Source organism: Anopheles ziemanni, chromosome 2, assembly GCF_943734765.1.
Source record: "Anopheles ziemanni chromosome 2, idAnoZiCoDA_A2_x.2, whole genome shotgun sequence".
NCBI lineage: Eukaryota > Metazoa > Arthropoda > Insecta > Diptera > Culicidae > Anopheles > Anopheles ziemanni.
In genome coordinates, this window is record NC_080705.1 from 31,612,022 (window position 1) to 31,635,037 (window position 23,016).

The following is a 23,016-nucleotide window of genomic DNA, read 5'->3' on the forward strand; positions in this document are numbered from 1 at the left end:
CCTCCTGCGGTCCACAGTCTTCTGTTTGCCACGCACACAGCTTTAGTCTGTCTCTCCCATCTTTTTTCTATACTTTTCTTCCTTATCTCTTTCTCCCCCTCGTTCACTCACATCGTCCTCACACACGCGTGTGTGTATCCGTATTTGTTGTGCACTGTGTTCTTCTTACCTCCTCCTGCCCTCTCCCTTCCTTCCCTTCCTTCCCTTCCTTCTGTTTACTTGCGTGCGCGAGATCTTAATCGAATCGGTTTTCCTCCTGCTGCTTGTGGAAAGCACAGTTGTTGCTTCTTTTGATTAGCTGACTGTGCTCGGGAGCGCGATATCAGTTTTGACTCATTTTGATTCTTGGGAATGACTACTACACTGCACGACTCGGCTCTCTCTCTGATAGTGTTTAGTATGCGTATCTTAAGTGTGGCGAGTTAGCTTTTTTATATTGTTTTTTCTCTTTCTTCTGAAGGAAGGATGGAAAATTGGGTGGAAAACGGTTCCTTATTTGATTTCAGAGCCAACAAACAAACGAACAAACAAGCAGCAGTAGTAGCAGTAGAAGAAGAGTAAAAAGTGATAGTAATAGACGCAGAGATCACACAATGTTCCCAATTGAAACACGTGGCCGATGATAAAACACACACGTATCCTTCCAATAAATGTTCTTTCTTGAAATGGGGGGAGGCTGGTTTCATCTCACCTGAAGAGTTCACCGGAAAAAAACAATGACGAAAAATGCCAATTCACCACCACCCACCACCAAGAAACATCGGGTCGAAAGTGGGTTCCACAAAGCTGTTGTAGTAGCAGTAGTAGTTGCTGTTGTTCTTCTGTCTTCATCTCCATTATCAACTCTTTATTCAAGTGTGTTTCTAGTGTTTAAATTATAAAAAGCAGTATGAAAGTATTTTTTCAAGTGTTCTTGTTTTTATCTCATTTTTCTCGCTCTCTTTCTCTCTCTTACATACACTTCCTTCACCTTCCGGTCTTATCGTCTCCTTTTGCGGTGTGTTTTGTTAATCTTTCTTTTATCGCGCGAATCTCTTCTCCCTGTGCCTTTTCCTTGCCTTGCTGCTCTGCTGGTCATAGTTTAAACCACACGACACCACCCGCCGGAAAAGTGTGCCCGCCCGTTTGTGCTGGCCGGCCTTCCCCTTCCTCTGCCCGCGTTGGTTCGGCTCGAGTTCGATTATATATACGCTCATGGTAGGTGGGGTAATGTTCTAATGCTGCATGCATAGAGACCGCCACCACCACACCGGTCTATTTCGAACGTGCAGCGGGAGAAGAGAGCAGGGCGGACTTGGATGTGTGACTTATCCGTCTTGTAATTGGTGGTGTGGGGGGTTATTAGTTTTCGTTTTTCCTATACTCGGGTGCGCACATACGAGCGCATACACATACATACACACACGTACGCTATTAGTACTCACATTCAAGAAGAGGCGCACCCGAAATTACGTTCGGTCTCCGGTGGTCTCCACCAATATCTCTGTGCATCTCTGGTTCTCTGTCATTTTATTTCCTTCCATCACTCCTTGCTGCTTCCTCCTGTCCCATCCACCGGGCCACCCTGAACTCCCGGTGGGGTCGGTGGTTGCGGTCAGGCGTAGGCTTCCTTTTCCTTCACACGCACACATACACACACACACTCATCTTCAGGGCTGCTGCTCCTGCTACTGTTGCTGCTGCTGCTGCTCTTATCTCGTCAACTCTTCTTCCTCCTCCGACTCATCTCGGTTGCTCCTAGTAATCTTGCGTTCTTTTTTTGTTTGTTTTCTCAAATATCTCACGCCCGCGCGCCTTCCGCGGCCTTCTAATAACCACAGGTAATTAGATAATCGCCCAGCTTTTCCACTATGGATGCCGCCTGCTGAGGCTGCACGGGTTCCTCGTAGATGGAAACTATGACGGCTGCAGGGAGGGTTCGTGAATCCAAAAAGGTGATGGTGGTTCGCCGATGCAAATTCGATGCGATGACGGACGATCGAGGAGGACGTAGGGGAGCAGCACAACGCCATCGGGATGGTGGTAACGCGGGAGAAATAGAAACGAATAAAAAAAGAATGGAAAAAAGAAAAACATCCGTTATGAGTAATGCATTTCGATCAATAGGAAAAAAATAAGAGAATAAAATCGGAACAACACAGATGAAAGATGCGGGTAAAAGGTAAATATAAAATAGCGCAAACATGTGGCAGCAGCAACACCGATACCATTCAAAGAAGGGCATTAGGCATGATTTAGCCATGGTCTCTTCAGGTGGTGGAGAGAGAAGTCCACCAATCCCCAGCCGTCCAGTTTCATTTGGATCGCGAATTCCCATCACACATCTGCAAACACACACACACACACACACACTCCTTCTCCCCTTCTTCTTGCACTCTGCCGAGGATCACTCGGTGAGGACGAGAAATCGATAAAATAGAGAACATAAAAAACCGGTCTCCCGAGGAGTGATTGTGGCAGAAAAGAAAAAGTAGTGGACGAAGTTTGCCATAAAATCGACATTATAACCAGCGCAGCAGCATTCATTACCGCCGCCGTGGGGAAAAGACACGCGATCGATCGACTTGCGTCGATCTCACTGGTGTTGATGATGATGATGATGATGATGATGATGAAGAAACGGAAAATCAATACCAACCAACCGGTACTCGATTGCAATATGGCATCATCACCATCATCTTATCTTCGATTGATTGAAACAGGTATATTTTCCCCTCGTTTCTTAGATGTGAATGGGGCACATTGGGAAAAACAAGGGCCACAACAAAAGGCGCGGCAGGTTCATTTCTCTCTCTCTCTCTTTCTGGCGATAAAAGGATTGCTCCTGGATGTAACTGGAATCCGAGATGAGGCCGGTGTCTCTTTGCTCCAGAAGCCACAAAGAATATTAAACACGTGTCCGCTTCGTTAAAAGTTTCGTTCTCAGAAACAGAGTATGGATGTGGATGAGTTTCGTCCATTTGTCCATATCAAGTGCAAGAAAATAATCATGACTCGATAAAAAATGTACTAGACATTGGGTTATACGGACATGGAACTGAGTTGTTCTATATATTGTGAAATCCTTAGCCATAAAAAGAAAAGAAAATCATACAGACGTCCTTAAAGTCATAAGCCATAAAATGTATATCAACATTCCAAAAATGTATCTAAATCATTCTTCTTTTTCATATAAAAGAAAGTAGATATGTACGTCTCTTATCATCGGACCAAAAGGAAAGTATACGAGTCCAATCATCCGAGAACTCCTATCGAGAGTGCAATAAGCTCCTCAAATTAATTAATCATCATTTGCCACACACGGAAAACATACGGCATCGACACGCTATGCAAAACACAACTGCTACAGACATTAATCAAAACTAAACTTCGACCGGTCCGTGGGGTTGTTGCCACTCCAAATACCACACGTTCCTTCCTATGCCGGTCTTTTTCATAACAAACAAGGCAATCCACGCCACCTCAAGGCACGTGCACCAACAAATGCATTAATTGTGTTGGAAGAGTCTATTAGGTCGAGCCCCCGGGTATAAACCCGGAAACTTCCAAAGTCAAGCCGATCCAACAAAAACACCAGACAGACACATCGAGACAGACCTGTCTACTATTGCCCGTTTTCCTCGCCCGGCTAATCAAACCCAAACAACGCTACGGGGTTATTATAGACAGTATCCTTATCAGAGGCACGATCGGGCGGCGTGTGTGGTTGGTGTGTGTAATTGTGCAGTGGCACATATGGTGTTTATACGTTTCCGGAAACCTGGGAGGGCCTTACGGGCATATATTGTTGGTTGTAGGAATTGCAGCTTGTTGGAAGGTGCGCGTTAATTAACTTCCGACACCGGCACGATAACATGCAATTGCAGCAGATGACTCCAACCAACTTCAGGAGGCGACGAAGCCATGTTTCTCCAACAAATCGATACCCAATTGTCTGTTGCTTCTAATCGGACCTCTTGACAAAACCTTCCACATATTATTAGTTCCCGTGAAAGAGAAAGCTCTTCATCCAAATAGAAATGTTCTAGTGTTAGACATGTGTACAAACATATATCCACTGACCAAACGGAGAGCCTCCGCCTGGGGATACATATTTCGATTTTAGTCTAATAGTTTGCTCTATGCATCCACCACGTAGGTCGCTCCAGCGATAAGAACTCGCAATGGCTCGGGTCTACCATGAATGCAAAAAAGTCGATTCGAATAGAATGAAAGAGGAAATCGGATTCAAACAGCTTGGGAGGTTTGATACTTTGGTTGCTCGCTGCCACATATTACGAATGGTTCGTTAGTATTCTGGAACCTTAATGCATCCTTCTCCTTCAGTGAAGGATAGTAGACCGATGTGTTACGACTGGCCAGTTTTACTTACCCTGCTGGGTCTTCATACAGTGAACACCCGTTTTTCCCAATTTGGCACGGATGACTCGGTCGGTACCGGAGAGATAGATGTAACGCTGGCCCGCTAGTGTTACACCGCCGGATGTGAGCAGTTCGGTTTTGTCGAAGCCCTGTACGATTTTGGCCACTTCCTCTTTTGACACCTGCAAGGCAAGGGAGAGAAAATTGCACGTTAGATAAATTCAAGGATTTTATAATTATGACATAGTTAATTAAAATATTTAGACCACGTACTCCCTCCCTCCATCGTGTTCCGCTGCTACCATCAAAATTGATTGGCAACCAAACTGAGATACACATCACACGTATAATCCAAGTAAATGTCGAAGGTACAAAGTGTCAAAACCCTCTGTGAGCGAAAGGCCGTCATCAGGCACCTTCTTTATTTACTCTCATGTCTGTGCGACCTACATTTCTTGTGCCACTCCGGATACTCCCTCTACGAACGAATTGAATCGGCGCGCAACAAACATCCGGAGAAGTGTCAAGCTGTGTGGTGACCGGGTGTCTGTCAATCTCAACCGTAAGATGAGAACCTTCTCCTCTTCCTTTGCTCGAAATCCGTCACATGTTTTCCCTCTATGCAAATCATCCTCCACTGTCTCTAAATCGACGATCATGGTACAAATTTACCCACAACGATCGACTCCACCCACCCACCGTCTTAAATATCCTTTAAATTCGTTACTCCTGCCATGATTCTTGTGGCATTGACTTGTCTTAGCATTGGTCACACGGTTTTTCTTCTTCAGTTCAATGTGAGAAGTGTACCGTGGTGTTTGGATTGTTGACATAGTTTTAAAAATAGCTAAGCAAAGCCTCCCACATGGTTTGCTGATTATTAAAGTCAGACACTTTTGCAGAGAACCGGGTCGTCTGGCTAATTAAACAGCAGTAAAGAATACGAAGGTTTTGTAACCAGTTCACAAATAGAGACGAAATACGGGTATATTAAATGAGCTAGACATGGCAGATGGTAGAGAACTTAAATGACTACCTTCATTCTCAGTGTAATAGGGATTTCCCTGAGTAATGATATGGTGAATCACAAAAGATCACGTTTTATGGAGAACGTAAACATGTGAAAAACCAAATGTAAGATCAATTTTTAAACTCATTCTGTGATCCGTTGAAGATAGCACTCACGATCGTGTAAATACCACCGGATTATTCACACCGACCACGAAACTCGGAAACAACGTAAGAAAAACGCAAACTCCGGTAACTTAAGTGTGCATAACGGAGCGTAGCGTTGCGCATCGCTTTCCTCCTCTTCTCCTTCTAGGAGCGGTCGCCTTCATCCTTGCCCCTTAAAAACCATGACAAATCACATCGGATCATTTACATTTCTATCCACTCCGCACAACCCCACCACCACACATTTATCGTCGTAGTTACCATCGAATTAATGGCCATAGACACACATGTGTTTTGCATTGTTTTTGACACGGGTTTTACATGCCTATCGCTCCCCATTTTTCTAGTTGTGGGGAGGGAGATCACCCATCGCTAATTAATAAACACATTTTAACGCACAATTTATTAAGCCCTTCACAAGGACTGCGGGGTGTGTTAATTCGAGAAAACTTTGTGAGTTAAATACGGCACAGATTATGGGATTATTTCCAATGGAAGAAAACACGGTGTAATAGATTGTTTGAACAAGGTTTGTTAAGCAAATATGCTGCATGAAGAATGTGGCAGCCAAATGTTTCGAACGCCACTTTGCCAACTTTTCTTTTCTTTAACTCTCCAACAATTTACCGTATGGAGGTTGAGTATCAAATTCCACCCTCGAAATGGCCCCCACGGAGAGTCTCGAAACCACAATATATGTGTGGAAGTGGAGGTTTAATGAAAGAAATTTTATTTTTAACCACAACCAATTCCTTCTGATCTCCTGCTTCGTGGGGTAAAACATTGTCCTACTCGCAGTTTTGTCGTTTTATTCCCTTTCGCTTCAGCACGTCTCCTTGTGGACTAAATAATATTTTTAACTGCCGTCGAAATGTGCCCCCCATACGGAAAAAAATCATACACACAGGGCAGAGATAGATTGCGTAGGATAGATCGAGGCCAATGCCTCCTCGAAGGTGCGACTTTTCTTCCAAACTGCTCCCCCGTTCTCCCTGGCAAAGAACCTTCCGAGTAAATGATATCCTGAATGTCATTTTCCTCTAGGTTTCTCTGGAACTTGCTAGACTGTACAAAAGTCTTTTGACGAGAAAAAAGGCATTGGCTATGATTTATGGACTTGGTTTTTTTATTTGGACAACGACATCTTAAGCACAAAAAAATAAGAAAAGAATGAATCATTTATTTAAACAATATAATTGAACAAACTGAGTGATAAACTCGAATCGCAAAGCCGCAAGACCAACGTCACCAAACAACACATCGCAACGTGGATGTGCAAGATTCAGGAGGTCGTTCAAGGACACGACGGGAGAGCGAAGCGTTAGTAATGGAAAAGAAAGAATGTTCGCACCAATCAAACCCCATATTCCGGCAGACAACAACGACGCGCTACGCGCAGACAACGCGAAGAGGACACTGACGATGATGACGAGGACAAATCAGAAATCATCGCCAGGGAGAGACCGACCGCTGATTCGAGTGTGTCTCATCGTACGTAACAGAGTTTACATGATCAACAACGAACACACAACACAATTACGCACCAAACAGCATCAGGGCATAAGGCAGGTTTACGGTGTGTAGTCGCACAGAAGGGGAGACACGGGCACACATAAGCTCCACATATCCACAGGCTCCCCCCCACTAGCGGGGGGGTTATGGTAATCACTTTCACCTCATTCCGTATTCGGTCAACGGATATATGTATCTTTTCGCATTTATCTTTTTTACTTTTACTTTCATATCCTCGCGCACGTTCGCTCGTTCGGCTGGAGTGGTCCCGGAAAGGCGAACCCCGGTGTTGAGATTGTCCCGGCCATACTTACGCCATCAATTTTTGATCGTTGGTAGGGAAAACTCTTGAAGTTGTTTTTTTTTGTAAATTCTCACTGGTCCTATAACTCTCTCTATATAGAAGCCTTTTCCATAAAAGCTTCAAGGATAAAACATTTCCTATAGATAAGCATGGTTAATGAAATTCTCGCAGTATCATAGACATCCATTTCGATGAGACAGGTTGATTTTTCAAAATTCACTCCTAACCGGTTCAAAATCCCTTCCACCCCTTCTTTCCAAGACCGCCAGCCTACAGCCTACAACTCGGAGTAAGTCTCATATGTCTATATTTAGAATTGTTTACTTCATTCCCAGCATAGACCCCCACAGACACACACACACGTGTTCGGTGCTCTCAGAAGAAAAACCCCACATTAGTCGAAGCGAAACCTAACCTACGACATTCGGTTTGCTGCTTTTCTCCTCCTCCTGCTCCTTGTGTGAGGGGGGAGGGAAGGATTGGAGAGTCGACGACAAAATAGGATTTCTAACCAGATACATTTTTAAACGGATGGGACCGAATGTCGTCGCGGTTGAGAATGAATGCAACCAGACGAGAGGAGTTGGGCGAATGAAAAACACTCCCCAGGCCGTGGCGCGAGACGAACCAACTCCAAGTTGGCGTCGATGGCGGTCGTGGAAGATCGTGGAAAAAACGACCTCCTCCGCCGTTGATGACGAAGACGCCGACGACGAGAAGCTGCTGCTGCTTGTTGGTTCTGAATCATCAGAGATGTCGGGACTCGTAGCGACAACGTGCGGCGCGTGTTGCTGCCCAAATGAGGCGCTACCATATTATCCGCGACGCGATGATGGAGCGACGACTTACAATGACCGCCGCGGGATGGCGAATGGCATTTTTTACCTTTTAAGTCGAAACATTTTCCTACCATGAACACTAGAGAGTGCCCTCCTTAGGTACGAGCGCGCTCCAACCGAGTCATGAGTCCAGCTAGGAACCGGTGGTTATATAGCGGTCCTCAACACTTCGAGAGCGAAGTACCGTTGGCTGATCGATGCCCGAAACGGGTTGCCAACACATCGGCAAGCAGTAGTGACACATCGTTTAAGCCTATTTATGGGCTGCACAAAGCAAAGTGCACAGCAATCGATCGTGTACACAACACTCCAACCTAGAAAAGATCGTTCGTCAGCGATCGTCGTTCCTTTGGACACTCCGTGCGATCTCTCATCTCTCATAAGCACAATGTTGCACCAAAGTCCACGAACTCGGGAACCTGCCGCCTGCCTTCCTCTCCTCCACGCTGTGGGTTGGAAAGTGAAATTCAGAATAACTGCGAAGGCGCGCACTTCTAAAATTAGCGTCTCAATCGTCGACCGAGAGCAAATTTGGATGCATCGGTAGACCCCCTCCAACGAACGTAGAACCGGGGTGCTGGACGGACTAATTTGAGAAACCGTTGTGAAGGTCATACACCCTTCCGTAATTAGCACACCACTAGAAGAAGCATACCGGTGTTCGTGGGGAAGGAACGCCGCCACCCGAACGAGCCAAAAATGGGACATCAATCCACCACCACCACACCACCACCGTTCAACATCTCAACAACATCCCCTTACCCGCCCCGTTCCTTTGAGAGGCATTTGAGAAATGCAATAGACATTCCATTCCATCTTCGGTGACGAACGAAGAAGAACCATCGTAATGGGTGGTGGTGTGTCAACGAGCAACAAATTCCCAATGAGACAAGGTTTTGGGATGGTTTATTTGACTTTTTCGTTCGCACAATTCCATGTGAACTGATCTCTATTTTTATACCTTCCGTAAATAGAAAAGGCAAATAGTAACAAAAAATATCGCAATGCTAGATAATTTCTAATGCTAATTAGCTTCGTGTTCTTATCACTCTGTTCGCCCAATTGGGGTATAGTCCTCTCGGCGCAACCTCTACACGGGAGATGCCGACTAATTTTGGTAGGAATCATCTCCCCTGCAGCAAGAAAGCAAGATAAGAACAGCAAGGAAAATGAATGAAAACCAACTTAAGCCTAAAAAAAAGGTTAGAGAAGACCAGAAGAAACTCCCGCCTGCCGTGCATTGTGGAGGAACTGACTGACTGGCGAAACGAGGTTACCTCGCTAAACATATCCTCTCTCTCTCTTTGGGGTGTGCGTTTGCTAAATTTAAGCTGTAAGACTGCCAGCAACACCACGGTAAACGCGAAAGCCTCAAGTGCTTCACGGAGGGAGTCGCGAAGAAAAAAGACCAAAACGCACAAGATCACTAAGAGATCCCCCACCGGCGGCATGGCGTGTTCGGGTTGGGTTTCGGTTTGAGCAGCAACTCGTAAGTCGGAGGTAGGATATATTGGAGCGTAACGCACCAGGAGAAGGAGCTTCCGGAAGCGCAACCACCATTGACCATCGCGAGTAGACCTCCGTCCCACCCTTCCCCTCTTCATCGGACGTCGTCACCCAAAAGGTGGGCCCGTTTCACGATGATATCATATTCCGCTTTTCCCTCCCACTTCAAATGCGCTTTGCTTTCCCTTCGCGCACACAATTGCGCCTTGTCGTTCGAAGCGAAAGATATTCCAAACTTCAGCACACCATCCGATCTCCAGGTGGAGGAACTCGGCCTGAGCTCGGAAGAAAACGAGATGAAGATGATGCTGACGATTTGGCGGCGCACAGGAACCCGGGAGTGACGTACCGCCGCCCCGAAGTGAGGCCGTATCGTGTGGCCGTTCCGGGTAATTAAGTTCGATTTGGGCCAACGATTCCTACTGGCCGCACTGGAGAAAAGCTGGCACTGGGAGCGGGGCAGATGATGATTTTATTTTCTTACCACATCTCTCTTTGCTTTGCTTTTCTTTGCCATTGTAATGAAAATCTGCTCTAATCAATGGAACCACCCCACACCCCCCCGGGGGTAACAGTCACTCTCTCTGCTTGTGACCATTTGAAAAGCATGTGCGTTTAACCACGGAAAGCTTTTGGCCCGACAACACGGAAGAAAAGTCCGTTTAACCCCCGAAAACACGACAACGGACGATAAACTTTCCCTTGCACTTTAATATATTTTATTTACTTTAAATGTATATTTTCCCGAGAAAATGTCCGATACGTTAACTGGCGAGCTTGCCACCTTTTCCCCGTCTTTCTCATCCCTTTCTCTCCGTGCAATATAACCCCCAACCAACCCAAAAACCAGAAGACATCATATCTCAGCCGAACCCCCGAAAAAAAGGTTGGAATGCGGTGAAAGGGTTAACGAAAACCCCGGCTGTTTGAACTTTCCACCGGTTGGCGATGCGGTGAAATTAAATTGCAACATGAAAGCACACCACCCTCCTCTCTTCGCTCGATGACAGATTGGGCAAATAAACGGAATCATTACAGGTCAAAAATTAAATAAACCTGCCACCGTCGAAAAGGAACTTTCGGGAATCCGAAATCAACCAGAGTGAAAATATAAAGATAACTTCCTTTCACAGACGGCGGTAGGATTGACTAACAAATTAAATAATCGCTTTGGAAAAAACTCCACCGCAAAACATTTCCAACCACAAAGAGAAAAAGGTAGTGCGAAAATATTAATTATAATGCGTTTAAGTATCAATGTTGATTTAACCACATTTTTTCCATGGCCTCATTATAAGACCTCCGCTATCTTGCAGTGCGCGCAAAAAGACTAGATACTTTTCTTCTATGGCAACCGAGCTCGCAAAGGGGGTCCTCCGGGGGGGACTCTCCTCTCATCCATACGTTTTTTTTTCACACTGCCCAAAGATAACAGCACAACGACACGCACAGACAACAGGCCAGCCGCCAGTAGACTTAAGGTCCGGTTCAGGCCATCTTTGTTCCGCCATCATTTAATCAATTATCACGTCATTACCGCAACGAGCTGCCAGAAAGCTAGAGGAAACGGAAAAAAATCGAGGCAGGTCCACAGATAATCGACTGACAGCTGCAGCAAACTTGGAGCTCCCCTCCTGCCAGGGCCCATTTTTCCGACTCATTAGCGCAGGACAGAATAGGGCCACCACCACCACCTTTGGGGGGAGTGAAGAGTTAATGGAGAACGAGTGGGGCATGTCATGCTTAGGTAGTTCCAGAATCTATATACTCTTGTTATGTCTGTAGGAAGAATAAGTGTTGAAGAGGAATTCAGGAACTGAATTGTAGTGTAATAATTCCATGGTACCAAACCGAACAAAACAAATATGGTGGCTGTCGCTTGTTTTATCAATTTTTCAATCATGTAAATCATCTTGACATGCGTATCTGAGAAAATAAAATTGTTTCCTGGAAAAACCTGATGAATAAGTTGGATTTAGCTTATGACTACAACGTTTAAAAAATTCCAACTCACATACTCTAATCGAACAGGAATTTGGCGCGACTCACCAACCATATGATGAGCAATGCTTCTCTAATTAACACAAGCTTATGCTTGAAGGGATGACTAACCAGAGGAAGTCACTATTATTTTTTTCTCTTCTTAGTCCTTGCCTTCTCCTGTCGATTACGTCATTCTGTATTTTAAGCCAAATTCGTTATATCCCGGTACGGTGTTGTAGCAGTCCCAGCTGACATCGAAAAACCGAGCTTACTCTTGCTAAACCTCCGCACTCCGATAGCGAAATCCCACCGCCACCGCGAACCCACGGACATAGGACTTTAATCCACCCTCGTCACAACGCGTGACGACCCTCGTCTGGTGGTGCCAAGTTGAGAGTGAAAAGCCGGCACGTCGCCACCTTCTACTACGCGAGGGCGATTGAACCCGCCTAGAGCTACAACGAGTTAGACACAAGATGTTCTAAAAATAATCCGCAAGTAAGACGAAGACGCCCCCTCGGTCGCAAACGCGGAAGTCGAGAGCAGCCACTGGCACAATCAATCAGTCATCGATCGTTGATCTTTTCGGTACGGTGAGAAAAGTAACAACGCGAAGCGGCAACTGACGAAAGGGTGGAAGGTGGGCCTGCTGTTAAAGCGTTTCAGGTCTCAGGTTACACTGGGAAGTTTCGACAGGCACGCGTCTACGGTGGCATTTAATTTAAGAAATTTTTTATTTCGTTTTCGCTTTCGAAAAAGTTATATCATCGAAATTCGTATTCGATTTCTAATACCCTTTAGTATTAATTGACAAATAATACTCTGCTCTTATCACACATTATCCTGTTAAATTAATAACGGTAATCATGTAAAACCACCATTTCCCCACACAGGTTATCGTGCAATCCGCATTCCTTTGATGAGAGAACTTCAATCATCATTGTCCGAGCCATCGGCAACGAAACACACCGGAAAAGGCAATCGGATATTAACTCGCTGAGTTGGCGCGTTTCGATACCTTTTATACATATCGACTCTTTTTTTCCCAAAGCAAGTGCAACAACAGAGAGAAGAAAACTGCAACGAAATAAAGACGGCTCGGCCCCTCCACGTTGCGGGCGACCGGTAGGAGTGTTAGTGGCGCGGTGGATAGCAACAAAATGCGCCGATTGCAACTGCACCGCTGCGCTGCAATCGCCTCGCTGTGTGACGCGGCACGCGCACATTCAGAAACAGACACGTCAAGTCCAGACCAGGTATCGGAGGAGGGACCGTCGCTCCATCTCTCTTTCACTGTCTCTCGTTCTGTGCTTTGTCACCACCAACACCTTTCTACTCTTCCGAGGCAGGGCGCGGTCCTGGTCCGAGAAACTTACACCACCACCGTGTCTCTCTCGTCTGGCAGGTTCGAGGGTTTAAAATAAACGTTTTTAAGCAGCACTGCTTCCCTTCCCGTGCCAGGCATCTTGGACTCCAGACTCTCCCGGAGGACCGAGCCAACACCGGTCCAACCAGTTCGGTGGAGACGATAAAAGTTATGGAGAAAAAATATCGTATCCTGTACTGTCTGTGTTTCTGACTTCCCAATACCCAAAAAGTGCGTCCGGGTTCTGTTTGATACTCCTCTCCATTTTCCACAATGTGCAGTAGAGAACCCACACCCTGCGCTTGCAAACCTTCGAATCACGCATCCTGCATGGATCCGGTAACACAGTAGAACCCTAATGAATTGGGGCTACAGGTCGATACCAGGTTTTATCACAGCAAGTCCATCGAGTTCGTCGAGATAAAATCAACTTCTTTGAACAGGTTTAACAAGAACAGAGATAGCCTTATCAGGTTGCTGATTGTAGAGGGCATGGTTCGCGCTTTCCTAAACATTACTCACATGGGCAAAGCATAAATCCTTGATATTAATAAAGTTTTTGCTTTTCACCGGCGACTACATTCCAATATCTATCCTTGTCGCTGCATTAGCAGGCACAGTCCAGTCAGTCCAGAGGCAGTTTATTAATTCAAACAATTTTTGTAGCCGACGCTACAAAATGCGGGAACCCGAAACCAGCGGCAAGGTCAACCGACCACACATTTATTTAGCGCCCATCCCCGGCCCTCAATGGTTTAGTAGTTGCAAACACATACACGATTTTCAGGGGGTGCTAATGGCTCCACAAAAGTGGTTATGCACGGTAATTTTCTTCCTACCCCTTGTCTAAAAGGGAAACCGGTCAATAGTGCCTCGACCATCCATCCATCCACCAGCGTAAAAACGAAACAGTGACCGGTGAGACTCCGGCCACCCATTAGCCAAACCTAGTCAACCAAGAAGACCGGCCACATCCACTGGATGCGCGGATGAGCGAACGACACGCGCAGCAAAACCGTCGTCTGTCTGTGTGTGGCTGTGTGTTGGCATTCCTTCTGTAATTATTCAAACAATTCATGGCACATTATTAATGCGAATTGATCAAGATCATCATCATTACACAAGTACCAACGCTTTTATAATCACGACCATCACGTGTCACGGCCTCCGGGGTTCAGTTTATCTAAGAAAGTCAGCCTCTTCCTTTTCTTCCTTCTCCGCACAGTCGAATGGAGCAGAGGCAGCAGAGGTTCGATAAAGATATGCATACATACATCTTTATTAAAATTACGAACACGCGACACCTCAGAGTAACACGTTGTCGTCTGGTGTGGAAAAAACAAATCGAACATGCCCTGTAGGTCTTCTATTTACTTTTGATTTATCTTTGGGTTACTCTACGGCCTTTGCCAAAATGCTGCTATTGCAGACACGAGGAATGAATACGAAAATTTAAGGACTAACCTTCAAAACTTACCCAAAGGGAGAGGGCAAGAGAGAGAAGCCTAGATGCCAGACAATGCCCAGTGGTATGGTATGCCTGTCGAGACTAACCAATCATTCCCTGCCTTTTATCACCTCCCGGGCACGTCGACGACTCAATCAAGGACGGTTCAAGAACAAACGCTTCACGCCAAGATGATAAATAAACTTTCGCTTTTGCTACTGCATATGAATACAAAAGGGTTGCTAAAGTAAATACCCCCACAATACTGCCGTAACGTATTAAACTTGACGTCCTTTACGGCATAAAAGCAATTCCTTGCAGAAAGAGGGACCCGCTACATTCTTGCCAAGTGTTTAGTGACAATGATAGGCTAATAGTCTATGATGAAGGAGTTCGCTCGTGGTGTTGTTCGGAACAGGCGCGACTTAACCTCGAACCTTACAATTCCTGCGAGGAATGTGAAGTCTTGAGAGTGGATAGTGTTTTTGAATGCAGCGATACTAGCATGAGTAGTATGTGCGATAGCGAGCCTATAACCTTTAGGGCACTGTACCAGCACTTGATACCTAAAGTGCCTTCTCGACACAACGCACACACACACACTAAACCAGCGTTGGTATCAGCATGTCGTATGTTACTAAATGCCACAACTGCATGGCCGCGGCGATGTAGTTCAGCGCTGTTGTTATTGTGCTTAGTTTTCCGTTTTCCCAACCACCAACCCCACACTTTCCTCGTGCCACGAGCAACAAGTTCACACAAAGTCTCCAACGTTTATCAATTACACGCGGCACCAAACCAGGCCCCGCTGGTGGTATCACCCCCTGAAGCCTTTCTTCGCTCTTACCCTTACTGTTACATTTGTACAGCTGATATGCACTGGGACGACAATTGAGAGGCCCACATCGCTACCGACTTGTTGTCTGCATTAGTCCCTTCCTTTTCATTGAGAAAAAGTCGTCCACAGGTCCACCAAGCGACGAGAGGCCGCTGCTCCCGCTGCTATAGCCCGACCTTGCCCAAGGGTAATTGGATTTCCTGCGAAATGTAGAACCGTCGGGTGGCTGCTTACGTTACTACTCCTGCCTGCTGACTCTGCTGGGTATCCAAGTTCTGGTAGGTGGCTAACAAAGTGTTGGTAAGCAATCTAGTTTACTTTTACAAGTAGACACGCAGACCATGACCGCTGGCACAAAGCATCGAATCCATACTAGAGGTATCGTCGGCCATTCGACTCAGCTGTTCCATTTAAGCTTACTCAAGATCACATTAGCTAGGAGGCGTTGTTCCTGGACGTCCTGGACCGAGCAGAACCTCGACACCCGCGTTGGTGATGGTTTCCATTCACCAGCGTCTAGGTCGCGGTCATGGCCAAACGACTAAATCTGAACACGCGATCCAAGAGCACCTTCTGTCCCCGGACCGGCCAGGCCTATTCTTCGACGAGAAGCATCGAAAACGGAACTTGGGGGGTTGTTTCTGGCGAGACATAAACTTCCCCGCCCCAACTACCCCAAATAAAATCCTACGGGGAATTGAGTTTGGCTTTTAGGACTTGTACCCGGTGGAATCAGCACACAAACACATGCGAGCAGACGGAAAAAAGGTGACCCCACCTTCACGGGGTGAAGACCTTCACCTACTACCCGGCGTCACACGATGCGTCATGTTCGACGTTCGACTTGTCTACCTTCGCTATCTCCGTCACCGCACGCCACGTGGCTTGGACAATACGTGAAGGTAAGTCAAAGTTTGCAAACTGCAATAACCAACCGTCGCTTGTTTCTGGTTGGACGTGCCTTTGCATCTGAAGGGCAGCGGAGAGCCTCGATCAACAGTTGGCTATAACTCAGCACCGGTGGACCGGGACATTATTGCCCCGCCGAGCAGAACACTCCGATAGTCAAAGAGGTACAAACTTGTGTGAATCATTCTTAACTACATTCTTCTGCCTTCAATTAATTAGCTAAAGAAGACGCTAGAGACACACCTCATCGATTCCGATCAATCAATAGCACCGTTTAGTTGAAGACTTTGCTATCACTGGGTCGTAAAATTTAATGTCCAATGATACGGGGTTCGCTCACCGACACGTAATATCTATAAAGCTTCCCGGCAGTAAGGGGATGAATGATTCATGATATTCGAAGGCTAAGAGTCACTTCATATTTAGGAAGAAAAAATGTTCACGCACTAATGCCGCAACGTCTTCAAAGAGATGCTTGCTGGCTAAGGTTGATATAGAAAAACAAAAACTTTCTATGATGTACGATAAAATACCTCATACATAAACCATTAAACTATTAAATCCAACCCTTTGGAGACCCATGGAAACTGTAACCAGCAAAGGAGGAAGAGAAGGAGAGACGGAGACAGATTGTTATAACGGATTATTGGTGGAAGGTAGCGTTCGCTTTCGTTGAAACATTTATGAACCCTTCCTGCCTACCTAGCACCGTACCATATTTTGCTGATCAAAAGTCAAACCCTCGAGGTCTCCCCAATTTCACTCCGTTTTTTCCCCCTTATCGTTTTGTGGAGAGCTGGAATCGAAAAAAAAATGACGGCCCCAAAATGAAACCTCTTCGAACTTTGGAAGGTAACCTTTTGAAGCCACTGCGCGCACGGACACGGACGACAACATGGGGCGAGACGAAAAAAAAAGGCACTCGCCTGTGGGTTTCTTCCGATGCCTTTCTTCGACATCTTGCGCACTGACACATCATAGTTTTCACGGAGCGTAAACTTTCTCTTTCCCTTTTCCATCCGTATCGCCGTCTGGTCAATCCGGATCCTGCTCGGACGTTCCGTTCGACGTCTTCCGATTCGGATAGCAATGGCGCCGCATGCATCATCATGAAGGTGAAGGTTTGGTTCCCCCGAAATTGGTATGAGTGACCTATCGGATCGAAGCCTTTTTCCGAGCGCTCGAGAGATCCGGTTTGCGTCCGACGTCGAACAGGTTAGAGGACTTAACAGGACAGGACTTAAGGCCTCATCCCTCAAATTCGAGCAAACTCCACCACAACGCTTAGCAAAACATCTATTTTGTGTGCGACAAAGCTGATATGTTCAAAAAACAAATTTCTTAAGTAAACAAGCAAATAACAGCTGCCCAAATTGTTATAGTAAAACGATACAGTACCAACACCGTGCTGGTGAAGGGGGACAACAGAGGATCGATTATGCTCAAATTGTAGAACTATAAGCGAGCGAACGCCGTTACTCACTTCCCAAATATATGCTTTACGCTGAAATTCATTCACCAAAGGAAAACACATTTTCCGGTCTTTGCGTTGCCTCATTTAGCATAGTGCACACTCATTCCTAACGACCCTCAGAGGCAAACTTGGTCATAGAAGGGTATACAGATGTTGCTATCGTTTTATTCATAATATCACAACCAAGAGCTGTGTGTTCCTTTTCTACATGTTGTGTACCATATGTTGGCAGGCAGTTTGCATCATGAAACAAGAATGGCGTACAAATAGACGACCGAAAGCTAGAAAGATAAGTTTATCGATCGTTTTGCCGACACAACCATTTTCTATCGCTTTGAGTTTTTCTTTGAGGTTCTTACAAAAATCTTAACATTTTGTCGCAGATTTCCTCTGCTCCAAGCATGGGTCTTTGGCTCAAAAGTTGGGCGAATTTGCAAAAGTTAGTCTTCTTTTCTTGCACACTCCAAATGTACCGTCGAGGTCTGATGCTTTCCAAACTTACAAGCAGGCTGCTTCCTCCCTCGCACGGTAATCGATTTTCGATCAAAGTTTCAATAATAACCTTTCAAATTTGTTTCTCATTTTTTACCGCAGCAGTTATTCTTCTTACTAAATGAGGGTAAGAAAAAAATGAAAAAAATAACATCCAGAATGTGTAGATCTGTGAGTGTGTGTGGGAAAATACCTTCGGTTTCCAAACTATTTTCCATTCGTACAATCATCCCCCAACCAAAGATACATACTCTGGCAGACCCACTCTGACTAGACCGGCAAAAGATCGAAGCCAAGAGGAGAGGCTCGCGAAGACCTAAACCAACAAACAATAACTTCACTTGGAAGCTGAACCTGGATTTGCTCTTTCGTCCAAGTCATTCGATAGAAGTTGCTCCATTCCAGAGTGTATCGGAACGATGGCAGGCAAAGAAGGAAAAGGGATGATGCGCCAAGAAAAGAGGAAATAAATTTGCTCGCCATATGTTAAAACTCATTTAATCGCACAAAGATGTTTCAACATCCCGCGAAGAAAGAAGAGCAACAGCAGGATTGGGATAAGAAACGCTATCCGCTACCGAAGAGGATCTTCTTTTCAACTCTCCTTCAAATCCCCTTGTTCGTATTCTTTGGCCCCAGCGATTCTTTATCCCACTTATTCGCACCAAACCATCCACCAGAGTTCTCGATTCCCTGTGGGCTTAGGCAACACTTCAAAAGGAGCACACTTTTAGGCGTAATGAACAGTTACGCGTGGGGGATAACCATCCAACCTCGTTTACTTTTGCATGTTAACTCCTTCCTTTCGCTTCCTGTGGCTCATGCTCGTCGCATCGTTGAGAGACGTTGAAATTCCATCGAGCGAGCATGTTTCGATGCACCCGCCGAAAGAGAATAGGAAGATGGTTCCTTGTCCATAGCTAGAAGAATACAGTTTCGCTAAGTCATTTCGGTCCTAATACAATTTTGCATAAGTTTTCACCATCTCTACACAATCTACACCGTCCTTTGCACTGCTAGAGCATACCAATCGATGATTATAATTCTTTGTGCAGTCCTTTCCGAATTGCTCATGGTTCACTTTGATAGTACGTTAAGAAAAGCGAAGGTGATTATTCTAGCAGAATTCATAATCATAAGCGAATAAGAGGACCCAGTATATTTAATTCATTATTCCAAAGTCATGTTGGTTGTAGTTTTATCGAGGTCGTCATAAATCGTTTTATCGTTTTACGAGATCGTGAACAGAAAATTAGGTAAATATGGTCTAGGGCGACAATAGTCCAAATAATCAGGGACTGATTAGTTTTAACAAATCCACCGTTATTTGGTACTAAGGATATACCGTTTCATCATGCTCATCAGCAATGAAAGAAGACGATATTCAGTGATTTTAAACTGTCGTTAAAATCAAATACCTAAACAAGGTGTGGTTTGGTTCGTCTGTTTTGCTCACCCGTTATAAACATTTCCGCTTTCACTCATGCCTATTTGTTAGAAAAACTGGTTCATAAAATCGGCACAGACAGGCTGCATATTTGAAGATGATAGATTTCTAACGAGATGTAATTTAGATAACATCGTCGTCATAAAAGAAGCTTTCCCACGCTTTGCTTTGAAAGATATTTTTTTAAATTTCCAATGTTTGGCGACTTTTCTTTCCTGCACGTAGTAGAAAATCGTTTTACAATAAATAATAAATCCAGAGAAAATTATTTTAGAAAATTCGTTCCAGATCACATTTTTGACTGCTGAATCAATCAAGAAAAAAATACTGAAAAAATGAACTGGTGTCAGATAAGGAATAATATAAATTTTTCAACAGCTCAGTTTTGAATCAACAAAACAAAATAAATGCATGACGAATAAAATGATGAGTCACCGCGTACCAAGTTTCACGATTCCACCCTATCCACAACGCTAGCCTAGCAGAGTCACGCATCGGTGGAAGATCCGGATTCAAAGAACAATTTCTGTTATCACAATTTCTAGCAAAACAAAACGTTATCCTTTCATTTAGCAAAAACGAAATTATTGCAAAAGATTAAGGAAGTCAAACTGAACTGTCAGCGATTGCAACTAAACTGTCAAAATAGCCGCCGCACTCGATATCTACGTACCTTGAACGGGATGTACCAATTTTGTTCTAAAACGAAGTGGTGTTGGTGATTCGCCGATCGCTACACCAACACTTCCGCAAATCATGCAAGAACGCACAGTTGTGTGCGTCTCGGATATTCAACACAAACAAAGAAGGAAAAAATCACTGGGAACGCCATTTTGAAAATCGATTCGATGAGCCGGCAAAAGTTGATGCCTTTTCTCATTGCTCATTGCACGATGCAGTAAAAAATTTAAACTTATTCTATTAACATTGTTCCCTAGTACTACATTTTCTTTTTAGTACGAAAATTCACATGATGTATGCTCATTGCTGTTGGTGCTCACGGGTCGTTTTACAATTTTATCGTTTCAATTATTCGCACTCTATAGAAGTTGAAACGCAATGGTTTTAACATCATTTTGCTAAATTCGAAAGTCCAACATTTGAAGAAAATTGACCGTTTCAACGGTGCGGCGGTCACACCCCAAACTTGCACACACTTTTTGCATAGGTCGTCTCTTTTGCTCCCCTCAAATCATATTACATCTTCCTATCGAAGCTGACTCACTCGCTCTCCCCCAACCTTATGCGTTGAAAAAATAACGCCGGCATGTTTCCTATCCATCTGTCTAACGAATGGCTACAAGAAACATTTAATTGAACAGTCGTTCTGGAAAAGACCGAACAACCCCGGCAAAGCGCACATAAACTGATAACTTACCTCAAATCCTTCCGATTTAGCCCAAACGCCTCCGTCGTGCCCTGCGATAGCGGCTTTGGACACGCACTGGGAAGCAAGAAGCTGATTGTCGACGTAATCCTGCCAGCTCATTTTTGTGTGTTATAAATCTCGCTGTTACTACGATGTGTGTTCGTTGCTGCTGCTGCTGCTGCTTCCGGCTTCCGGGGGCACTTTCCTGTTTAAAAGCTTTATCGCGCTACTTCCGTTCTCTGTTACACGAGACGACCGGAGAGCAAAGAGAAAAAGAAGACACGAGAACGAGGGGAATGGGACGATTAATATCCTGTAAACTGTTCGCAATCGAAAGGATGCGAAGGAGTGGATTTGCACACGCAACGGTTCTGGTCAACTAGTAAATGACAAGTATTGGCAATCGGGGCGACTTGGATCACACAACAAGCAAACAAATCAGTAGTAAGGCTGCTTCGATAGTTATCACATGGGAAATGTCAATCATTCAGAAGAAGTCTACACGTAGCGATAAAACCGATTTGCGTTTGCTGTGCTGCAAAATTGCTGCACCGAATGTCCCGAACGATGTGGGAGACACGCGGTTTAAGAACGATATCGCGCTGGTTCACGTCCGCTAGCAAAACTGTTGGAGTTTCCCAATTTCTTCTGCCTTTCTGTCCTTTCCCACTCACCGTATACCGCAAATGCGAAAATACAAAACGAGTGAATTTAAATTAAATCCAAGTAAGCGGTACTACTTTTTACGACGCACCCGAGACCAGGAATCGAACTGTCCGCTCAACGACAAGGATCACTCGCTACTAGCGCTGTAGTGTCGAGGGTTTCGGATGTGCACCGTCGATTCCTTCCGCACACACATACTACTTTTCGACCATTTCCATTTTCGCAGCAGCAGCGCACACGAACACTACTCTCGAGACAATACACACGGCGCACATGCTTGTACCAGTGGTAGCTCTTATTCGCGGACACTTCGGCCGTTCCAAAACCGGCAACTGCTGCTTGCAGTCGTACAAATTAGTACAGTAAAAATTTAACACTACGCACCGCACTAATGCTGGCCTCCCGAGGTCCTGTCCATTGTACCTACATTCCGTTGCCTCGGTAGTTGCTACCAAATTCGACGGATCCTTGTTCTTGTTATTATATCTCATCTTCTCTTCTACGATCGATCGATTCACCACCCTTGCACCAACACCGACAAGCTTTCAGAACACAAAGGTCCAACGCATATTGCAGACATTGAATTGACGTTAAACGAGAATTGAACACGTTGGAAGTTTGAATTTTGCGTACATGCCAAATGCAACGAATGCTACAATTTTCCAATCTAAATGTAAAACTCAACTAACTTTAACGGACAATCGGATTTATGGGGGTTGGAGAGACCGGTAAGGGAGACTGACAATGCAATGTAAGTTTTCCGGAAACAGGGGGGAGAGAAACAAGGGATTCTTGCACTTTCCAAGTACGACTATGCATTATTCACTGTAGTAAGGATAGTAAAGTAAGAAATATATGCACCTTCAGAGAAGCAGAATTCACAATCCGGAGCGCACGTAACAAGGGAGGATAGATGGTATCTTTCAGCGAGATTGCTTGCTCCTCGATGGCACAAGAATGGTAGCTGAACGGGATGTGCGGCTGTACGGCACGACGAAGAAACTACGAAAGACCGATCACCGTCGACGTCTGGAATACAACTGACAATTCAGGATAAATTGAAAGAAATAGTGCTGACAGACTCCCTCAGGGAGTTGCGAAGACCCCAAGATTCAATCCCTAGACGGATTCCAAAGATTCGAAACCCAATTGACGGACTCTAAAGATTTGATTCGGATTGGACTCAAATCAGACTTGATTTGTTTAGGACTTGATTCGCTCCGAAACTGTTTGAATTTGATGTGTGTGCAATTAGTCATGTTTCGTACACACGGGCATTTTTTTATTACGGAAAAAGCGAGTAATCAGTTGTCATTTGATGGGGAT

General features: G+C 45.1%; 1 protein-coding gene across 3 annotated transcripts; it reads right to left on the reverse strand.

Moving 5' to 3' along the window:
- Positions 1-1,727: 1,727 nt before the first annotated feature.
- On the reverse strand, positions 1,728-22,716 carry LOC131289455 (profilin). Of its 3 annotated transcripts, none has more exons than XM_058319707.1 (4): positions 22,552-22,716; positions 21,034-21,263; positions 4,373-4,544; positions 1,728-1,905 (listed from the first exon to the last, which is right to left on the reverse strand). In XM_058319707.1, the coding sequence occupies exons 2-4, from the start codon at positions 21,142-21,144 to the stop codon at positions 1,808-1,810; spliced, it is 381 nt and encodes a 126-aa protein (XP_058175690.1). In that variant the 5' UTR covers positions 21,145-21,263; positions 22,552-22,716; the 3' UTR covers positions 1,728-1,807. The 3 variants fall into 3 exon arrangements, with proteins under 3 accessions (XP_058175690.1, XP_058176423.1, XP_058175087.1); XM_058320440.1 differs by lacking the exon at positions 22,552-22,716 and adding an exon at positions 21,779-21,883; XM_058319104.1 differs by lacking the exon at positions 22,552-22,716 and adding an exon at positions 21,699-21,823.
- Positions 22,717-23,016: the final 300 nt, after the last annotated feature.